The sequence below is a fragment of the Salvelinus sp. IW2-2015 genome, linkage group LG5 (genome assembly GCF_002910315.2).
Source record: "Salvelinus sp. IW2-2015 linkage group LG5, ASM291031v2, whole genome shotgun sequence".
Taxonomy (NCBI): domain Eukaryota; kingdom Metazoa; phylum Chordata; class Actinopteri; order Salmoniformes; family Salmonidae; genus Salvelinus; species Salvelinus sp. IW2-2015.
Window position 1 is genome coordinate 27,078,451 of NC_036844.1, and position 16,650 is coordinate 27,095,100.

Consider the following 16,650-nt stretch of genomic DNA (forward strand, 5'->3'; position numbering starts at 1 on the left):
ACTGTAATGTGCAAGGCAGTAACTGTGATGCTCTCAACATTTTCTCCTCTCCTATCCTCTGGAATGTCCAAAGGACCCCCCCTCTCTTTTTTTTGGCTACCTCTGTATCTGATCTGTGACTTTGCTTCCCTCGGTCATCCAGTGCCATTTGATTATCATGCAAACCCAGTAGGTTCTGATTTAACAATGCTCTAGATGTTTCAGTCATAACCACGTTTACAATACAACTTTAATGTCCATAGTTACAGCCAACAACGGAAATGTGTCTTCTGCTCTCTCATTTATATCTTGGAGGAATCTTAAAGGAATTTGTCATTCCCTAGCATGAATATCAAATGCACTGCACCTCATTGCATTGTTGAATCAAAGCGATACTAGTTTGAACATGGAGATAGTCTGTAAATGCCTGTTTTAATGTATGAATGCATTTGCTCTCCTCTTCACTCTAGACAGAACCAAATAACGAAAAAAAAGGTATTGTTTTTCTCCTGTAAAGGTACAGTTTGGATCAACATGGCATCAACCCTGCAGTGGACATATCATTGGTTAGTAGATCTGAGCCAATGGAAATTAGTGACTTTAAGAGCAAAATCAAAAAAAGAAAATGGGGATTATAGGCCTTTTTGGTTGTCTCTTTAGTTCATGGCTATTTATCACACATCTTGTCTTGCCTCTAGAAACTTAAACCCCTTTCTTCAGATTCTAATGATGTTTCTGATCTTCTGGGTTTGATCCTCCGTGACATTTGAAGGTGGGTGGGTCTTCAGTGTTTTCAGAGGTACTGAGTGTGAGAGGTTGAGTTTTTTTCTAATCCCGCCCCTCTGCTACAACCCTTAAATAAATAGAGTAAATTTGAATTTAAGACAGGCATGTTTCATAGGACCCAATCGTACCCAACATTCTAAGGGTGAATTATTATTATTTTTTACAGTGAGAGAATAGTACAACAACAGGTCACACAATGCGATGAAATGTTGATTTCAATATCAAACAAATAAACAATGGCAATATCTCTTTTTAATGCACAATATTTGTTCTCTCACATCTTTATAGTGGAATAACTTTAAATAATTCACTATAGTTGTCCTTCCTTCCTCACAGAACACAAAGCTGGATATGAGGCAATGAATACTGTATCTACAGATGAATCAAGCACAGGAAGTTAAAGAAAGAGTACAATTATATTTGCCAACTATGTCCTTGAGGATACTGGATGACAAAATTTACTGTATATGTCTATTTCTCAAACAAAATGAGTAATTCATACCTGTGACTATTTTTATAATAATGCACTAACTCTAGAACAAGTGACACTCTCCCAAAAACACAATATTTCCAAGTAAAAAATAAAATTACAATAATCATCATCTTTGTAACCATAATGAAAACACCCCAAAGAACTGCTCTAAAAACAAACATGAGAAGAGAAATGAAGATAAGTTTGCACTGACTCTGGACAGGAACACAGTGATCTAACATCCCATCCTGATGGGCCCCAATGTAGACCAGCATTGTACCAGAGCTGATGTCCCATAAAGAGAACAATGTCACTCGAAAAAATCCAAGGAACGACACATAATCCAAACAAGGTTGCTGTACAGAGTAGAACTGGTGAATTCCTGCATGTTATCCATGGGAGATGGGGGGTAAAGCTGGATATAAGGGACTCTGCCGATGCCTGAACACACAATCCACCTCTGATTTGATGAGCTGCAGTAGAGGACGCTGATTACAGAGTATCAATAAAAAGCCAATGAGACTCTGAGACATCTCTTCTCTCAAGAGCTTTCGCTTTCTTTTTAGCAAAAATATCATGCAGTCTTTAGTTCCAAAATCCCCCAAAGGGATTTGATGGTTGTTAGTTAGTTAGTTTGTTTGTTTGTTTCAGGAGAAATTTCAAAGGCTTGAAATGTTTCTCTCGCAATTATTCTTAAACATTCAAGTCATTCTAATGCTTTATACAGGAGAAACGTCCTTCAGATTTACACACACACACGTGTATATAGAAATATAATATATAGAAATATGCATATACATATGTATCAACTTGTACATGTGTATACATATTTTCAACTGTATCAAAGCCAATTTAATGTGCTCTCAAAATATGGCCCATGATTCCTAGTGGGATGCACATCAATTCACATAGTACAACCAGTAGATTAGGTTGAAAAATCCAAACATGATGGGGAAAAGGACCCGGGACCATTTGTCAATGGTGCTGACATCTGCCAGATTAGGGATTTTCAGCTTGAGCTTGGAGGAGCGCCGTCGTAGCCGACAGTTGGCCCTGCTGCGCATGGCGCTGCGGTCCAGTGAGTGGTGGCTGAAGCCATCGCGGGGAGCCATGGGCTTCCTGAACTGGACCCCGGAGCTGTCGAATGACATCACTGAATTCCGGGAGTCACTGACACTACTTCCCACATCTGACGGCATCACCTCATTATTCATCTCCAATGTGGTGAGCAGGATGTTCCCATAAGCGTCCACCTTGGAGGACAGAGGGGAGAGAAAAAATGTCAAGGAGAAGCAGAACACGGTGACATTACCCCAAACTGCCCTAATAATAATCTACACCCACCCATTTCATTTTCATTTCCAATTTTCAAGCTAAAGCAAATCTAATGATGATGTGGAAGGAAATGTAATCTTTTCATGCCTCTTTAAAGAATTCTGAATTTATGCACTTTTCCCATTTTCTCCCTTATAGCTGATGCCTTACGGTGCTTTTTCACTGAGAGTAAATTGACACAAATTAATTGCCATCACTCTATCAACCATTTTATCAGACCTCTATTAGACTGCAGTCCCACAGCTCATATGATTTCTAAATGCATGTACCCCAACTTTTCTTTGCTCCTCGAGGTACAGATTTCTTCTCTGTGTATATGACCTGAGGGTGTTGGTTTGAAACGGCGTGGCGATGGAGTCCTTGCAATGAAAAACAATTATTCAACATTAAACGCCTATAAAACACTGACAATTAAGCACATCTTAAAAATACAGAATGCATAAACATAAGGTTAACAAGAACAACTTTGCATAAGCATGGCATGTCATATTTCAGACACAGAGACAAGGGGCTTCATTCAGTCGGGCCGTTTTAGCATTTCCCTCTGAATACTAATGTTTCTGCCTGCATACCCATTCAAATTTGTCAAAAGTGGGTGAATGTTGGTGAAGATGCAACTCCCAGGACAGCACAGACTGAATCAAATCAACAGCCAAAACAAAGACAACAACCTGAGAGGAGAATGGGAATGTAGTTAAATGAACAGCTACAGTATATCTCAATGCCAAAAAAACGATGTTCATTAAAATCAAAGAGTCAGTGCTGGAGAAAAAGCAATGGAGGATGGCTGTTGTATATGTATCTGGTGGAGTAGCATCTTCAGGTTTGTGAAAGTACTGTCTTACGTCAAACCAACATAAAGGAATGCGTATTTTGCAGTCTTGTGATGTCTGTGCTCGGGATTGTTTTACGCTAGGATTCTGATTCTGATGCAGAGAGAAAAAGGAAGCTGAAGATGCAAACCTGTTCCCTCAGGCGCTTCTCTTCGTATCGCGGGCGCTCGTTGTTGGTTTTGTTCAGCCGCTCGTGGATTTTCTTCTGTTGCTGGGGGCCCCGGCCAAAGAACACGTAGTTTACGAAGGCATATTCGAGCAGGGCCAGGAACACAAACACAAAACAGCCCATGAGGTAGACGTCGATGGCTTTCACGTACGGGATCTTTGGGAGGGTCTCCCTAAGGTGGGTGTTAATGGTTGTCATGGTGAGCACCGTTGTAACACCTGGAAATTGCAAACACAAACATAAATAGATTATTATTAGATATAAATTAGTAGTCATCACCATTAAAGTAAAATATTTGGTCCAAAGTGCAAGGTAATGATTTTGAGTGGGAAGTTTGTGCGCCTCTAAACGTTGTTTGACAAGTTGCTCCTGCTGGGTAGATTTATAGCTTTCTGTTTTCAATGGAAAGTGCAAACTATGAGTGGTAGTAATGGCTCCTTTTTGTAAGTGGGAGATGGTCACTAATCTGTTTATGGCGATTCAAAATTGTGCTTTGCGTAGCATTTTGTAAGGCAACATGTTAGAGCAAACTTGTGAGAAAAGTTGAAGACAACCTTGCCCACTGTGTTCACTGAGAATAAATTGTGTTGCTGAAACACTGCCGTGGAGATGGAGTCTTACCCAGGGCCACCCGAGCTGCAGAGGCATCGTAGTTGATCCAGAAGGAGACCCAGGAGAGGATGGTGATCAGGATGGAGGGCATGTATGTCTGCAGGATGAAGTAGCCTATGTTCCTTTTAATCCTGAAACTCAACGATAGCCTGGGATAGGAACCTTTCACAGAGAACAAGAGAGAAGGAGAGAGGATGGAGTGATGGAGGGATTGAGAGGGGCAGAGGAAACACATCAGTGCAGAAAAGGAAGAACCGCTGGCACAATTTATGAGTTCCTAAGTCTGCACTTTGACAATGCGCGGGGTAGTCATTTCTCCATTCGTTCAGACTGAGCACTTCATTTCCCCAAAGCAATGGATTCCTTTCCAGGGACAAGTTCGATTCCAATTAAACATGGCAGAAAGTCGCAAGCACAGCAGATTTTTCTGCAAGCCCCCCATCTCAGCAGGCAGCTCCAGCATCCCTCTGAGAATTGTCATGGAGAGCTGCTGTGTTTTTCTCTGTTTAGCACTTTCTCTGTCCTCTAAATATCACCAAAAGGGGATTTAAAAAGGCCTGTAATTGGAGAGCACGTCTTCTCACTACTTAAGTGAGGAGGAGGAACCCACATGAGACTGTGATGTAGCTGGTGGGGTGAACCTATGGCGCTTAACATTAATGCATGTTGCAGAGAAAAATGTCAGCTCGTTATGATGAGACATTAATTGGTTGCATTGAATGTATTGATTATTCAAACAAGCTCAACAACAAGATGTTAATGAGAAAGATAGATTCCCCTGTGGCTTTGACTTTCCCCTACTTCAGCTAGAGAGAAATGTTTACCGCTATGAATGCATAACTAATTCCCTCAAGGGAGTTTGTATGACCACTTTATCAAAATGAGAGAAAGGGCCTAAGATAGTCATGATGGTTTTAATTTAAAAGGCAATCGACTGTGTGCTACACACAATGAAAAATGACCCTTTCATCTCCCTGGTCTGGTAAATCTTTTAATGAATCAATATCCGGGCATACATATTTTATTCCTTTCTGCTATACCTCGTGAATATAAATAAACAAGTGCACACACAAGGGCAAGACTACTTAAAGACTAGACTACTAAATGAACTCAAGTTAACTGTCACATGGAGATTACTTTAAATATTCTGCAGGAAACGTTCTCTGAACTGTTAAGCAGCTAGTTGGAAGTGCTACCCATTGGAATAACATTAATAACACAAAACAGTGAGTGGAACTGGACTGACAGTTTAACTAATCCAACAAGCAAGCCTACATTCTATCATTGTTAAGTTGAAAAATAACTAACATGTACATACAGGACCATCAAAATGTATTTCTGCATATTTCTTAGAATGTATTCTTATGGCATTACTACCCCTTCAGCACAGATATGAGGTGTGGAGGCCTTACCTGTGGTAAACCTGACCTCCCTGGACACCAGGCGAAGTGCTACGATGGAGAACTGAGGAAGCTCCAGCTTATCCACCCCCGTCACCGCAGTGTCACCTCCGTGCCAGTAGAAAACAATGTCATCTGTGGTGTACCCATCTGTCTCAGGTTACAGAGAATGGGTGGAGGGGATTTGAGGAGAATGAACAGGTTCAGTACTGGTAGAATATCTCACCTTTGACATTAGGGAAGCAGAATGGACCAAAGCAGAGGAGAATAGGCCTTCAGTCCCTTGGTACTGTATATAACATGGTCACCCACTTAGCTAAACTGTATGACAACAAATCAAATCAACATTTATTTGTCACATGTGCCGAATAGAACAGGTATAGACTTTACTTTGAAATGCTTACTTATGAGCCCGTTCCCAACAATGCAGAGTTGAAAAGCAAGAATAATTTGCTAAAAAATTAAATAGTAACACAATAAAATAACAAACACAGGGCTACATACAAGGAGTACCGGTACCGAGTCAATGTGCAGGGTTACAAGGTAGTTGAGGTAATTGAGATAATATGCACATATAGGTAGGGGTAAAAGTGACTAGGTAATCAGGATAGATAATAAACAGAGTAGCAGCAGCGTATGTGAACAGTGTGAAAGAGTGGGAAAGTGTGTCTATGTGTGAGTGTGTTTGTCTGTGGTGTCAATGTGCATGTGTGTGTGTGTTTTGTGTGAGCATATGTAGTGTATGTGGTGTGTGTGTGTGTGTGTTGTGTGTGGTGTGTTGTGTGTGTGTGTGTGTGTGTGTGGTGTGTGTGTGTGTGTGTGTGTGTTGTGTGTGTGTGTGGTGTGTGTGTGTGTGTGTGTTGTGTGTGTGTTGTGTTGTTGAGTATGTGTGTCTGGTTGGAGTGTTAGTGTAATATGTTGTGAGTGTGTGGGTAGTCCTGTGATTGTGCATAGAGCTGGTGCAAGAGAGTCAGTGCAAATAAAAAGGGGGTCAATGCAAATAGTCAGGGTAGCCATTTGATTAACTGTTCAGCAGTCTCCGTTTCCTATAATCCACGATCAGCTCTTTTGTCTTGCTGACGTTGAGGTAGAGGTTGTTGTCCTGGCACCACACTCCTAGGTCTCTGACTTCCTCCCTGTAGGCGGTCTTATTGTCGTTGGTGATCAGGCCTACACACCGTCGTGTCGTCGGCAAATTTAACAATGGTGATGTATTCGTTTGCGGCCACAGAGTCTTGGGTGAACAGGGTGTACAGGAGGGGACTAAGCACGTACCCCTGACGGGCCCGCGTGTTGAGGGTTAGCGTGGCACATGTGTTGTTGCCCACCCTCACCACTTGCCTTTCAAAGCATTTCATGGCTACAGATGTGAGTGCTACGGGGCAATTAGGCATTTAGACAGGTTACCTTGGAGTTCTTGGGCACAGGGACTAAGGTGGTCTGCTTGAATCATGTAGGTATTAGAGATTGGGTCAGGGAGAGGTTGAAAATGCCAGTGAAGACACTTGCCAGCTGGTCAGTGCATGCTCTGAGTATGTGTCCTGGTAATTCGTCTGGCACTGCAGCCTAGTGAATGCTAAACCTGTTTAAAGGTCTTACTCACATTGGCTACTGAGAGCGTGATCACACAGTCATCCGGAACAGCTGGTGCTCTCATGCATGGTTCAGTGTTGCTAGCCTCGAAGCGAGCATAGAAGGCATTTAGCGTGTCTGGTAGCCTCTCATCAGTGGGCAGCTCGCGGCTGGGTTTCCCTAATCCGTGATAGTTTGCAAGCCCTGCCACATCCAATGAGTGTCAGAGCTGGTGTAGTAGGATTCGATCTTAGTCATGTATTGATGCTTTTCCTGTTTGATGGTTTGTCAGAGGCCGTAGCGGGATTTCTTATAATCGTCCGGATTAGTGTCCCACTCCTTGAAAGCGGCAGCTCTTTAGCACAGTGCGGATGTTGCCTGTAATCCATGGCTTCTGGTTGGGATGTGTATGTACGGTCACTGTGGGGACGACGTCGTCGAAGCACTTGTTAATGTGGTAAACTCCTCAATACCATCGGATGAATCACAGAACATATTCCAGTTTGTGRAAGCAAAACAATCCTGTAGCTAGGCATTCGCTTTATCGGTCCACTTTCGTATTGAGTAAGTCACTGGTACTTCCTGTTTGAGTTTTTCATTAGCCCATAGAAACACACTGAATAACAGATGAATCCATGGAAAAACAGACAGTAAAACATTTAATCAAAAGGAAGTATGTTTTGAAGTGTGTGTCCTATTTCTGAGAGATATAAAAAAACTCAGATTTTTATGTTTWATTTTTTTACTGTGGAATTACCTGTAGAATTTTGACGTGAAAATATCCAATTCACTTCCATTCATTTTTTGGCCCAGTAACGGATTARCTCCATCGTGTCCATGAGAGTCCCATCTTTCCATAGTGGTCATTTTAATTTCAAGACCGTTTGGACGCTACACATGTGTAACGGATTTCCTCTTCGTCTGAGGAGGAGTAGCAAGGATCGGACCAATGTGCAGCGTGGTAAGTGTCCATAATTAGATTTTTAATAAAATCAAATGAACACAGAACAAAATAACAAAAACACGAACAAACAACCGAAACAGTCCCGTATGGTGCAAACACTGAAATGGAAAATAACCACCCACAACACACAATGGAAAACAGGCTACCTAAATATGGCTCCCAATCAGAGACAACGATAAACAGCTGCCTCTGATTGGGAACCACACCAGGCCAAACACATAGAAAACAAACAACCTAGAAAAAAGAACATAGACTGCCCACCCCAACGCACYCCCTGACCAACCTAACACAAAGACATAAAAAAGAAACTAAGGTCAGAACGTGACAAGATGTTACCATGAGAAGACTGATTTTTGAGATGTCTCCTGGTATGACAAACACCGTTGTAGCTCATCCACCTTCCACCGGAGATGTGGAAGGCTGACATTTGTGGATGTGGTTGATTGAGACGCAGCCCATGCAAAACAGATACCTCTAGCTTAAAGAGACAGACTTTGACGTGGGTTTATTTGATTTATTATGCCTCGAACGGAGCATGGGGGGGCCTGAAGAGTCCACCAGTGTCTCCAGGGCTCCATCACAATGCCAGTGGAATCAAAGTGAGAAGTATGAGATAGATTTACAGTGCCTTCGGAAGTATTCAGACCCTTTGACTTATTCCACATTTTGTTATGTTACAGCGTTATTCTTAAATTTGCTTAAATCGTTTTTCCCCCTCATCAATCTACACACAATACTCCGTAATGGCAAAGCAACAAAATAGGTTTTTAGAAATGTTTGCACATTTATTACCAATAAAAAACGTAAATACCACATTTAAATAAGAATTCAGACCCTTTACTCAGTACTTTGTTCAAGCACCTTAGGCAGCGATTACAGCATCGAGTCTTCTTGAGTATGACGCTATAAGCTTTGCACACCTGTATTTGGGGAGTTTCTCCCATTTTTCTCTGCACATCGTGTCAAGCTCTGTCAGGTTGGATTGGGAGTGTTGCTGCACAGCTATTCTCAGGTATCTCCAGAGATGTTCGATCGGGTTCAAGTTAGGCCACTCAAGGACATTCAGAGACTTGTCCTGAAGCCACTCCTGCATTGTCTTGGCTGTGTGCTTAGGGTCGTTGTTCTGTTGGAAGGTGAACCTTCGTCCCAGTCTGAGGGCCTGAGCACTCTGGAGCAGGTTTTCATCAAAGATCTCTCTGTGCTTTGCTCCTTTCATCTTTGCCTCGATCCTGACTAGTCTCCCAGTCCCTGCCACTGAGAAACATCCCCACAGCATGATGCTGCCACCACCATGCTTCACCATAGGGATGGTGCCAGGTTTCCTCCAGACGTGATGCTTGGCATTCAGAGAATCTTGTTTCTCATGGTCTGAGAGTCTTTAGGTGCCTWTTGACAAACTCCAAGTGGGCTGTCATGTGCCTTTTACTGAGGAGTGGCTTCCGTCTGGCCACTCTACAATAACGGTCTGATTGGTGGAGAGCTGCAGAGATGGTTGTCCTTCTGAAAGTTTCTCCCATCTTCACAGAGGAACTCTAGAGCTCTGTCAGAGTGACCATCGGATTTTTGGTCACCTCCCTGACCAAGGCCATTCTCCCCCGATTGCTCGGGCGGCCAGCTCTAGGAAGAGCCTTGGAGGCTACTGTGTTCTTGGGGACCTTCAATGCTGCAGACATTTTTTGGTACCATTCCCCAGATCTGTGCCTCGACACAATCCTGTCTCTGAGCTCTACGGACAATTCCTTCAACCTCATGGCTTGGTTTTTGCTCTGACATGCACTGTCAAATGTGGTACTTTCCAAATCATGTCCAATCAATTGAATGTACCACATATTTAGAAGCATACTGAAAATCATATCAACATGGCATGTATTGTGGACCCTTTACCACAGTGAAGTAGGCTATAAACAGCTGTACCGTTATCCTGAATTTTAATTGTATGCCCTCATAATTTGCGTGGATGAAATTTGGAAACCCAAGCTACAGGCTTCTGTACAATTTGTATCATGTTTAATATCAGCCACTATCGGGAGTCACRGTAAGTAATACCGACATACATTTATAACTGTCACTTTTGTGATAGTTTCCTTCAATTTGTTGCATACATTTTGTATCATTCCATTCCGTTTACCTTTCTTTCCTCTGGCATGTCTGTGTCGTCGTTCCTGAGGGTCGCTAGCATTAGTGGATCATATTAGGTGTATTCTAGTTTGGTGACAAAATTCTAATTAAAGGTACACCGTATTTAAAGGGATGGCTTAAGATAATTGTACTGAAAACTCTATTGAATGTAAACTACACAAGAAAAGCTACATCAGAATCACCTGGGAGTCAAAGCTACATCAGAATCACCAGCGAGTCTAAGCTACATCAGAATCACCAGGGAGTCTAAGCTACATCAGAATGACCCAGGAGTCTAAGCTACATCAGAAAAACCAGGGAGTCTAAGCTACATCAGAATCAACCGGGAGTCTAAGCTACATCAGAATCACCCGGGAGTCAAAGAAACATCAGAATGACCAGGGAGTCAAAGCTACATCAGAATCAKCCGGGAGTCAAAGAAACATCAGAATGACCTGGGAGTCWAAGCTACATCAGAATCACCAGGGAGTCTAAGCTACATCAGAATGACAAGGGAGTCTAAGCTACATCAGAATCACCAGGGAGTCTAAGCTACATCAGAATCACCCGGGAGTCAAAGCTACATCAGAATCACCCGGGAGTCTAAGCTACATCAGAATCACCCGGGAGTCTAAGCTACATCAGAATCACCAGGGAGTCTAAGCTACATCAGAATCACCAGGGAGTCTAAGCTAGAGGGTGAAGTTAGACTGTATGGAGAATTTTGGTCGAATTACTTGGGTTTCATCTCTCATTAACACCTCAAGCCTGCAGGCATAACACATTATAATGCAGTTAAAATGCATTGTAAGACTTCTCGTTTCAGAAAATATGTGAATTACACTCATGCAAACCATACTGCAAAAGGTTAAATTCCAAATATGTTTTGTAAATATTGACAGAAACAACATGAAGTAAACAACATGAAATTCAATAGGCTACTAGAGACATACAGTACCGTATGACAGGTCTAAAGGTTGGCTTTTATTTGAAATGTATAGAGAGACTTGAGATGAATTTAAAAAACCACTAACTGTCTGGGATCATGGGCTGTCCCTAGCTATGTTACCCAGTGAAAGTGGCAGGGTGACATTCCTGCTGAGATCCTTGAGAAGCCCAGGCAGGCAGTTGTGAGAGGGGGAGGGGGTGTTACTTAGCCAGAGTGGGGAGGAATGGGGGTGAAGACGTTTGTATTAAGTCCACCTACAGCTTTCGATTTCCAGGGTGCAGTTCTGTTCGTCGAGCGGGTACCTCCTCAAGTCCATCATGCAAGCTGCTGTGGTGGTTATTCTGGAAGAAAAGGAGAGCAGAGACATAGAGTGTGAGAGAAAAGGGGGGTAGAGAGAACCYCTGTTACCTTGGTAACCTTTAAGAAATTGTAGCTTAGCCTTGACTGCACGATGTGAATCTTTAAATGAGTAATGTTAGGCAGTTGTCTCGTATTGAAAAAAAAGAAAAAAGGAAATGCAATCATTGGCAGTCTAGTGTTGCATACAGACCTGTCCAAGGTCTATTTCTTAGGAGCGAGGGATGAGAAAAGAAGGGGGAAGGAGAGAAAGATACATGTGGGTTCATTTCTCATAATCTGGCCAACTGTTTGAGACCTTCCATAATAGCTGTGGTCAGCTCTTTATGAATTTTAAATGAATGAAATAGCAGAAGGTGAGGTTGTTGGGAATGTGTTCTGACTGAGGCAAGTGGATTCCAAATAGAGAGAAGTTGTAATACAAAACGAATGTGTCTCAGTGAGTAGCATTTTTGTGCTCACAGAGGTCTTATGACAGCCCTAATCTATGTTGTGACAGCAACCTCATGCACTGGAGATATTAGCTTCATATTTACACTTCCACCCATAGAAGAAACACCATGAATGAATTCAAACTGTTAAACCACTAACTTCAAACAAAACCATAGGTACATCCTAAGTGTTTCATGTAAACATCTAATTCAATCAAGCCCCAAAGCCAACAACCAAATGCAGAAAGTCAAATATAGCAAGCTTGTTTTATTCCCTTGGGATACATTGAATCAGTTGAAAAATTTAGCAAAATGTTAGCACCTGTGCATTGASTATGTGCTTTAATCTCACACTAAATTGTGATTGACTGCTATATATAAATATATTCATTAAATTCAATTCCAATAAATCCAGAAGCCTAGGAAAATCCCACGGGTTACAGATGATTTGTGTATGATATATTTACCAGTGCAGCACATTTTAATAATTACATCTGCTCTGTTAAATCATACCAGCTTTCGCCTGTTTTCAGGCTTCTGGTTTAAATGAAATACGGAGCTCACTGGTTTGCCTGAATGGAAAAAGTAACTGAGTTACAACTCATCACCCCTATGTGTCAGATGGACTGCCCATTCACAGAGAGAGTTTGATAGGTACACAGTTTGTGTGTTTGTGTGTTTTAGGAGGCGAGAGAGAGTGGTGGGGAAGTTCACCCTTTACAACAGCCTATTTTACATTTGGGATCCATAATTTAAGATGCCTAAGTCCATGCTGTCTTCCAGGTTGCTGGACGATTCTGCATATAGCAAGAGGTTTATAGTGTGCAGGCTAATACAAGCCACTACAACTACTGTCAAACACAAGTGTATAGAGTGCAAAAGAAAAACAATGTGGAGAGTTTTCTGCAGCGGCTATACAACCATGATGAAAACAGAACACAGTTCCATACAGTAAGTCACCTTTTGTGACGACGTACTTTTTGACTATCTTCACTTTGTTGTGTTAAGGCATGATGCCGTAGCAAAGGTATTCTGACTCTCCCCAAGGCCCAACACACCATAACCTCATCATCACTCCCCTCCGGCTATATCATAGACGAAGGGCATTTCACTCTGCACTGCATATTGTTTTCTATCTCACAGCTTTACTGTACATGACTACTGAAAAGCAAAGCTGCAACATGTTGGGTGAAGAAACAAAGCCTGTGACCCCTGGGGCTCCGGCTGCTGTGTTGCTTTGAAAGGGCCCCAAGATGCTCCTCTCCCCCCAGCAGCCCCCCAGTCATCTGGGTGGGTCCCTGCGAGAACCTCACTGCAGACTCACTGTCTGGGCTGGTTCATTGATGAAACTGGGACATTGTGGTGATGAGGGATTAGAAGGTTTTTTGTTGCCTTTTTCTGGGGCACAGAATTCTGGATGGGAAGTGCGCCACCTCCTCCTCCTCACATCCTAGCAAAACAAAATAGCCAGGAATAAGTGGTGTGCTATATTTGTTTGTCTCGTGCAGTACAATAGTGACTACTACGTTCGTTCTGTTGGACAATAAAAACAATGTTGTGTCCCTGTGTCATGCCTGCTGAAAACACTCCAGGCTTATACTGTAAGAGAAGCTCACATGTCAATCAATCAAATTAACAGGAAAGTATGAATTTTTATGTCTTCCTGTGAATGGTAAAGGGGTCATGGTCTTTACGATAAGTCATAGAGGCTCACCTCACCCCAAATCTAATGGCACAATCTTAAAATCAGTAAAATTATATTTTCACATTAACAAATAACCTTCAATTCATTACATGTTCATCTCTTTTATCAAAATTAAGAGAACCAATAAATACATTTACTCAATAACATTTTATTTTTCAAATTATCTTTCTCAAAAAGTTTGTATATAGTCCCATAAAATAATCTGTACTCTTAATACCTCCCCACCCCACCCCCTTTATTTTGTTGATTTGAATAAAAAAATTGGCAATCCCACTTGCAATTCCCCATGACCCCAGCTTTGAATAGCACTGCCCTACAGTCCCTCTGTACTCTACACAGGATTTTGTCCTCACTTTATGATTCTGTCCTCAATTCATTCCTCCACCTTTTCACCAACTCCCTCTGGGCAGCAGGAGAAGCTGCTACCACCTCCACCCCTCCACCCCTCCACCCCTCCCTCCCCTGCACCCGCAGCTGATTCCACCAAGAGACATATTAAGTAAGCATTTACCAGCCCATTAGTTCCCCCTCTCACTTCCAAACATCATCAAACTCTCTCATTAATACGAAAGTCCGCACATTAAAAAATACTACAGTTTTATATACACTGCTCAAAAAAATAAAGGGAACACTTAAACAACACAATGTAACTCCAAGTCAATCACACTTCTGTGAAATCAAACTGTCCACTTAGGAAGCAAACACTGATTGACAATACATTTCACATGCTGTTGTGCAAATGGAATAGACAAAAGGTGGAAATTATAGCAATTAGCAAGACACCCCCAATAAAGGAGTGGTTCTGCAGGTGGTGACCACAGACCACTTCTCAGTTCCATGCTTCCTGGCTGATGTTTTGGTCACTTTTGAATGCTGGCGGTGCTTTCACTCTAGTGGTAGCAATGAGACGAGTACTACAACCCACCACAGTGGCTCAGGTAGTGCAGCTCATCCAGGATGGCCATCAGTGCGAGCTGTGGCAAGAAGGTTTGCTGTGTCTGCCAGCGTAGTGTCCAGAGCATGGAGGCGCTACCAGGAGACAGGCCAGTACATCAGGAGACGTGGAGGAGGCCGTAGGAGGGCACAACCCAGCAGCAGGACCGCTACCTCCGCCTTTGTGCAAGGAGGAGCACTGCCAGAGCCCTGCAAAATGACTCCAGCAGGCCACAAATGTGCATGTGTCGCTTCAAACGGTCAGAAACAGACTCCATGAGGGTGGTATGAGGGCCCCGACGTCCACATGGGGGTTGTGCTTACAGCCCACACCGTGCAGGACGTTTGCATTTGCCAGAGAACACAGATTGGGCAAAATTCGCCACTGGCCCTGTGCTCTTCACAGATGAAAGCAGGTTACACTGAGCACATGAGCACACTGTGACAGACGTGACAGAGTCTGGAGACGCCGATGAGAACGTTCTGCTGCTTGCAACATCCTCCAGCATGACCGTTTAGGCGGTGTCAGTCATGGTGTGGGGTGGCATTTCTTTGTGGGCCGCACAGCCCTCCATGTGCTCGCCAGAGGTAGCCTGACTGCCATTAGGTACCGAGATGAGATCCTTAGACCCCTTGTGAGACCATATGCTGACACATGCACATTTGTGGCCTGCTGGAGGTCATTTTGCAGGGCTCTGGCAGTGCTCCTCCTTGCACAACGGCGGAGGTAGCGTCCTGCTGCTGGGTTGTTGCGCCTCCTACGGCCTCCTCCACGTCTCCTGATGTACTGGCCTGTCTCCTGGTAGCGCCTCCATGCTCTGGACACTACGCTGGCAGACACAGCAAACCTTCTTGGCCACAGCTCGCACTGATGTGCATCCTGGATGAGCTGCACTACCTGAGCCACTTGTGTGGGTTGTAGACTCCGTCTCATGCTACCACTAGAGTGAAGCAACGCCAGCATTCAAAAGTGACCAAAACATCAGCCAGGAAACATAGGAACTGAGAAGTGTCTGTGGTCACCACCTGCAGAACCACTCCTTTATTGGGGGTGTCTTGCTAATGCCTATAGATTTCCACCTTTTGTCTATTCCATTTGCACAACAGCATGGAATTTATTGTCAATCAGTGTGCTTTCCTAAGTGGACAGTTTGATTTCACAGAAGTGTGATTGACTTGGAGTTACATTGTGTTGTTTAAGTGTTCCCTTTATTTTTTTGAGCAGTGTATATAGAATACAAACAGTACTTACTATAGAATTATGTAGTAAACTGAAGAATACTATAGTAAACACTACAATATACTACAGACCACAAAAACAGTACAGTAAATAATACAGAAATGTCTGCAAAACACTATACTCCGCAAAAACACGACAGTAATTACTATAGTACAGCGCCTTCAGAAAGTATTCACACCCCTTGACTTTTTCCACATTTTGTTGTGCTACAGTCTGAATTTAGAATTAATTCAATTTAGATTTAAATTGTCACTGGGCTACACACAATACCCAATAATGCCAAAGTGGAATTATATTTTAATATTTTATATATATATTTTTTTTTACAAATTCATAAAAAATGATAAGCGGAAATGTCTTGAGTCAATAAGTATTCAACCTCTTTGTTATGGAAAGCCTAAATAAGTTCAGGAGTTAAAATGTGCTTAACGAGTCAATAATAAATTGCATGGTCTGTGTGCAGCAACAGTGTTTAACATGATTTTTGAATGACTACCTCATCTCTGTACCCCACACATACAATTGTCTGCAAGGTCACTCAGTCGAGCAGTGAATTTCAAACACAGATTCAACCACAAAGACCAGGGAGGTTTTCCAATGCCTTGCAAAGAACCTTTTGGTAGATGGGTAAAAAAAGCAGACATTGAATATGGTGAAGTCATTAATTCAACTTTGGATGGTGTATTCATACAATCAATACACCCAGTCACTACAAATATACAGGCGTCCTTCCTAACTTGCCGGAGAGAAATGAAACCACTCAGGGATTTCTCCATGAATGAGGCCAATGGTGAC

At 42.6% G+C, this 16,650-nt stretch overlaps 1 protein-coding gene across 1 annotated transcript in view; it reads right to left on the reverse strand.

The window, feature by feature from the left end:
• Window positions 1–999: 999 nt before the first annotated feature.
• The window catches only part of LOC111964147 (gamma-aminobutyric acid receptor subunit beta-4), a 45,419-nt gene continuing 29,768 nt past the window's right edge, over window positions 1,000–16,650 (reverse strand). The window contains exons 5-10 of the mRNA XM_023987896.1: window positions 11,448–11,530; window positions 5,599–5,736; window positions 4,196–4,348; window positions 3,536–3,792; window positions 2,842–2,931; window positions 1,000–2,490 (exon numbers count right to left, since the gene is read on the reverse strand). Coding sequence (XP_023843664.1) covers window positions 2,137–2,490; window positions 2,842–2,931; window positions 3,536–3,792; window positions 4,196–4,348; window positions 5,599–5,736; window positions 11,448–11,530 — 1,075 coding nt within the window. The 3' untranslated portion in view covers window positions 1,000–2,136. The remainder of the gene's footprint in view (window positions 2,491–2,841; window positions 2,932–3,535; window positions 3,793–4,195; window positions 4,349–5,598; window positions 5,737–11,447; window positions 11,531–16,650) is intronic.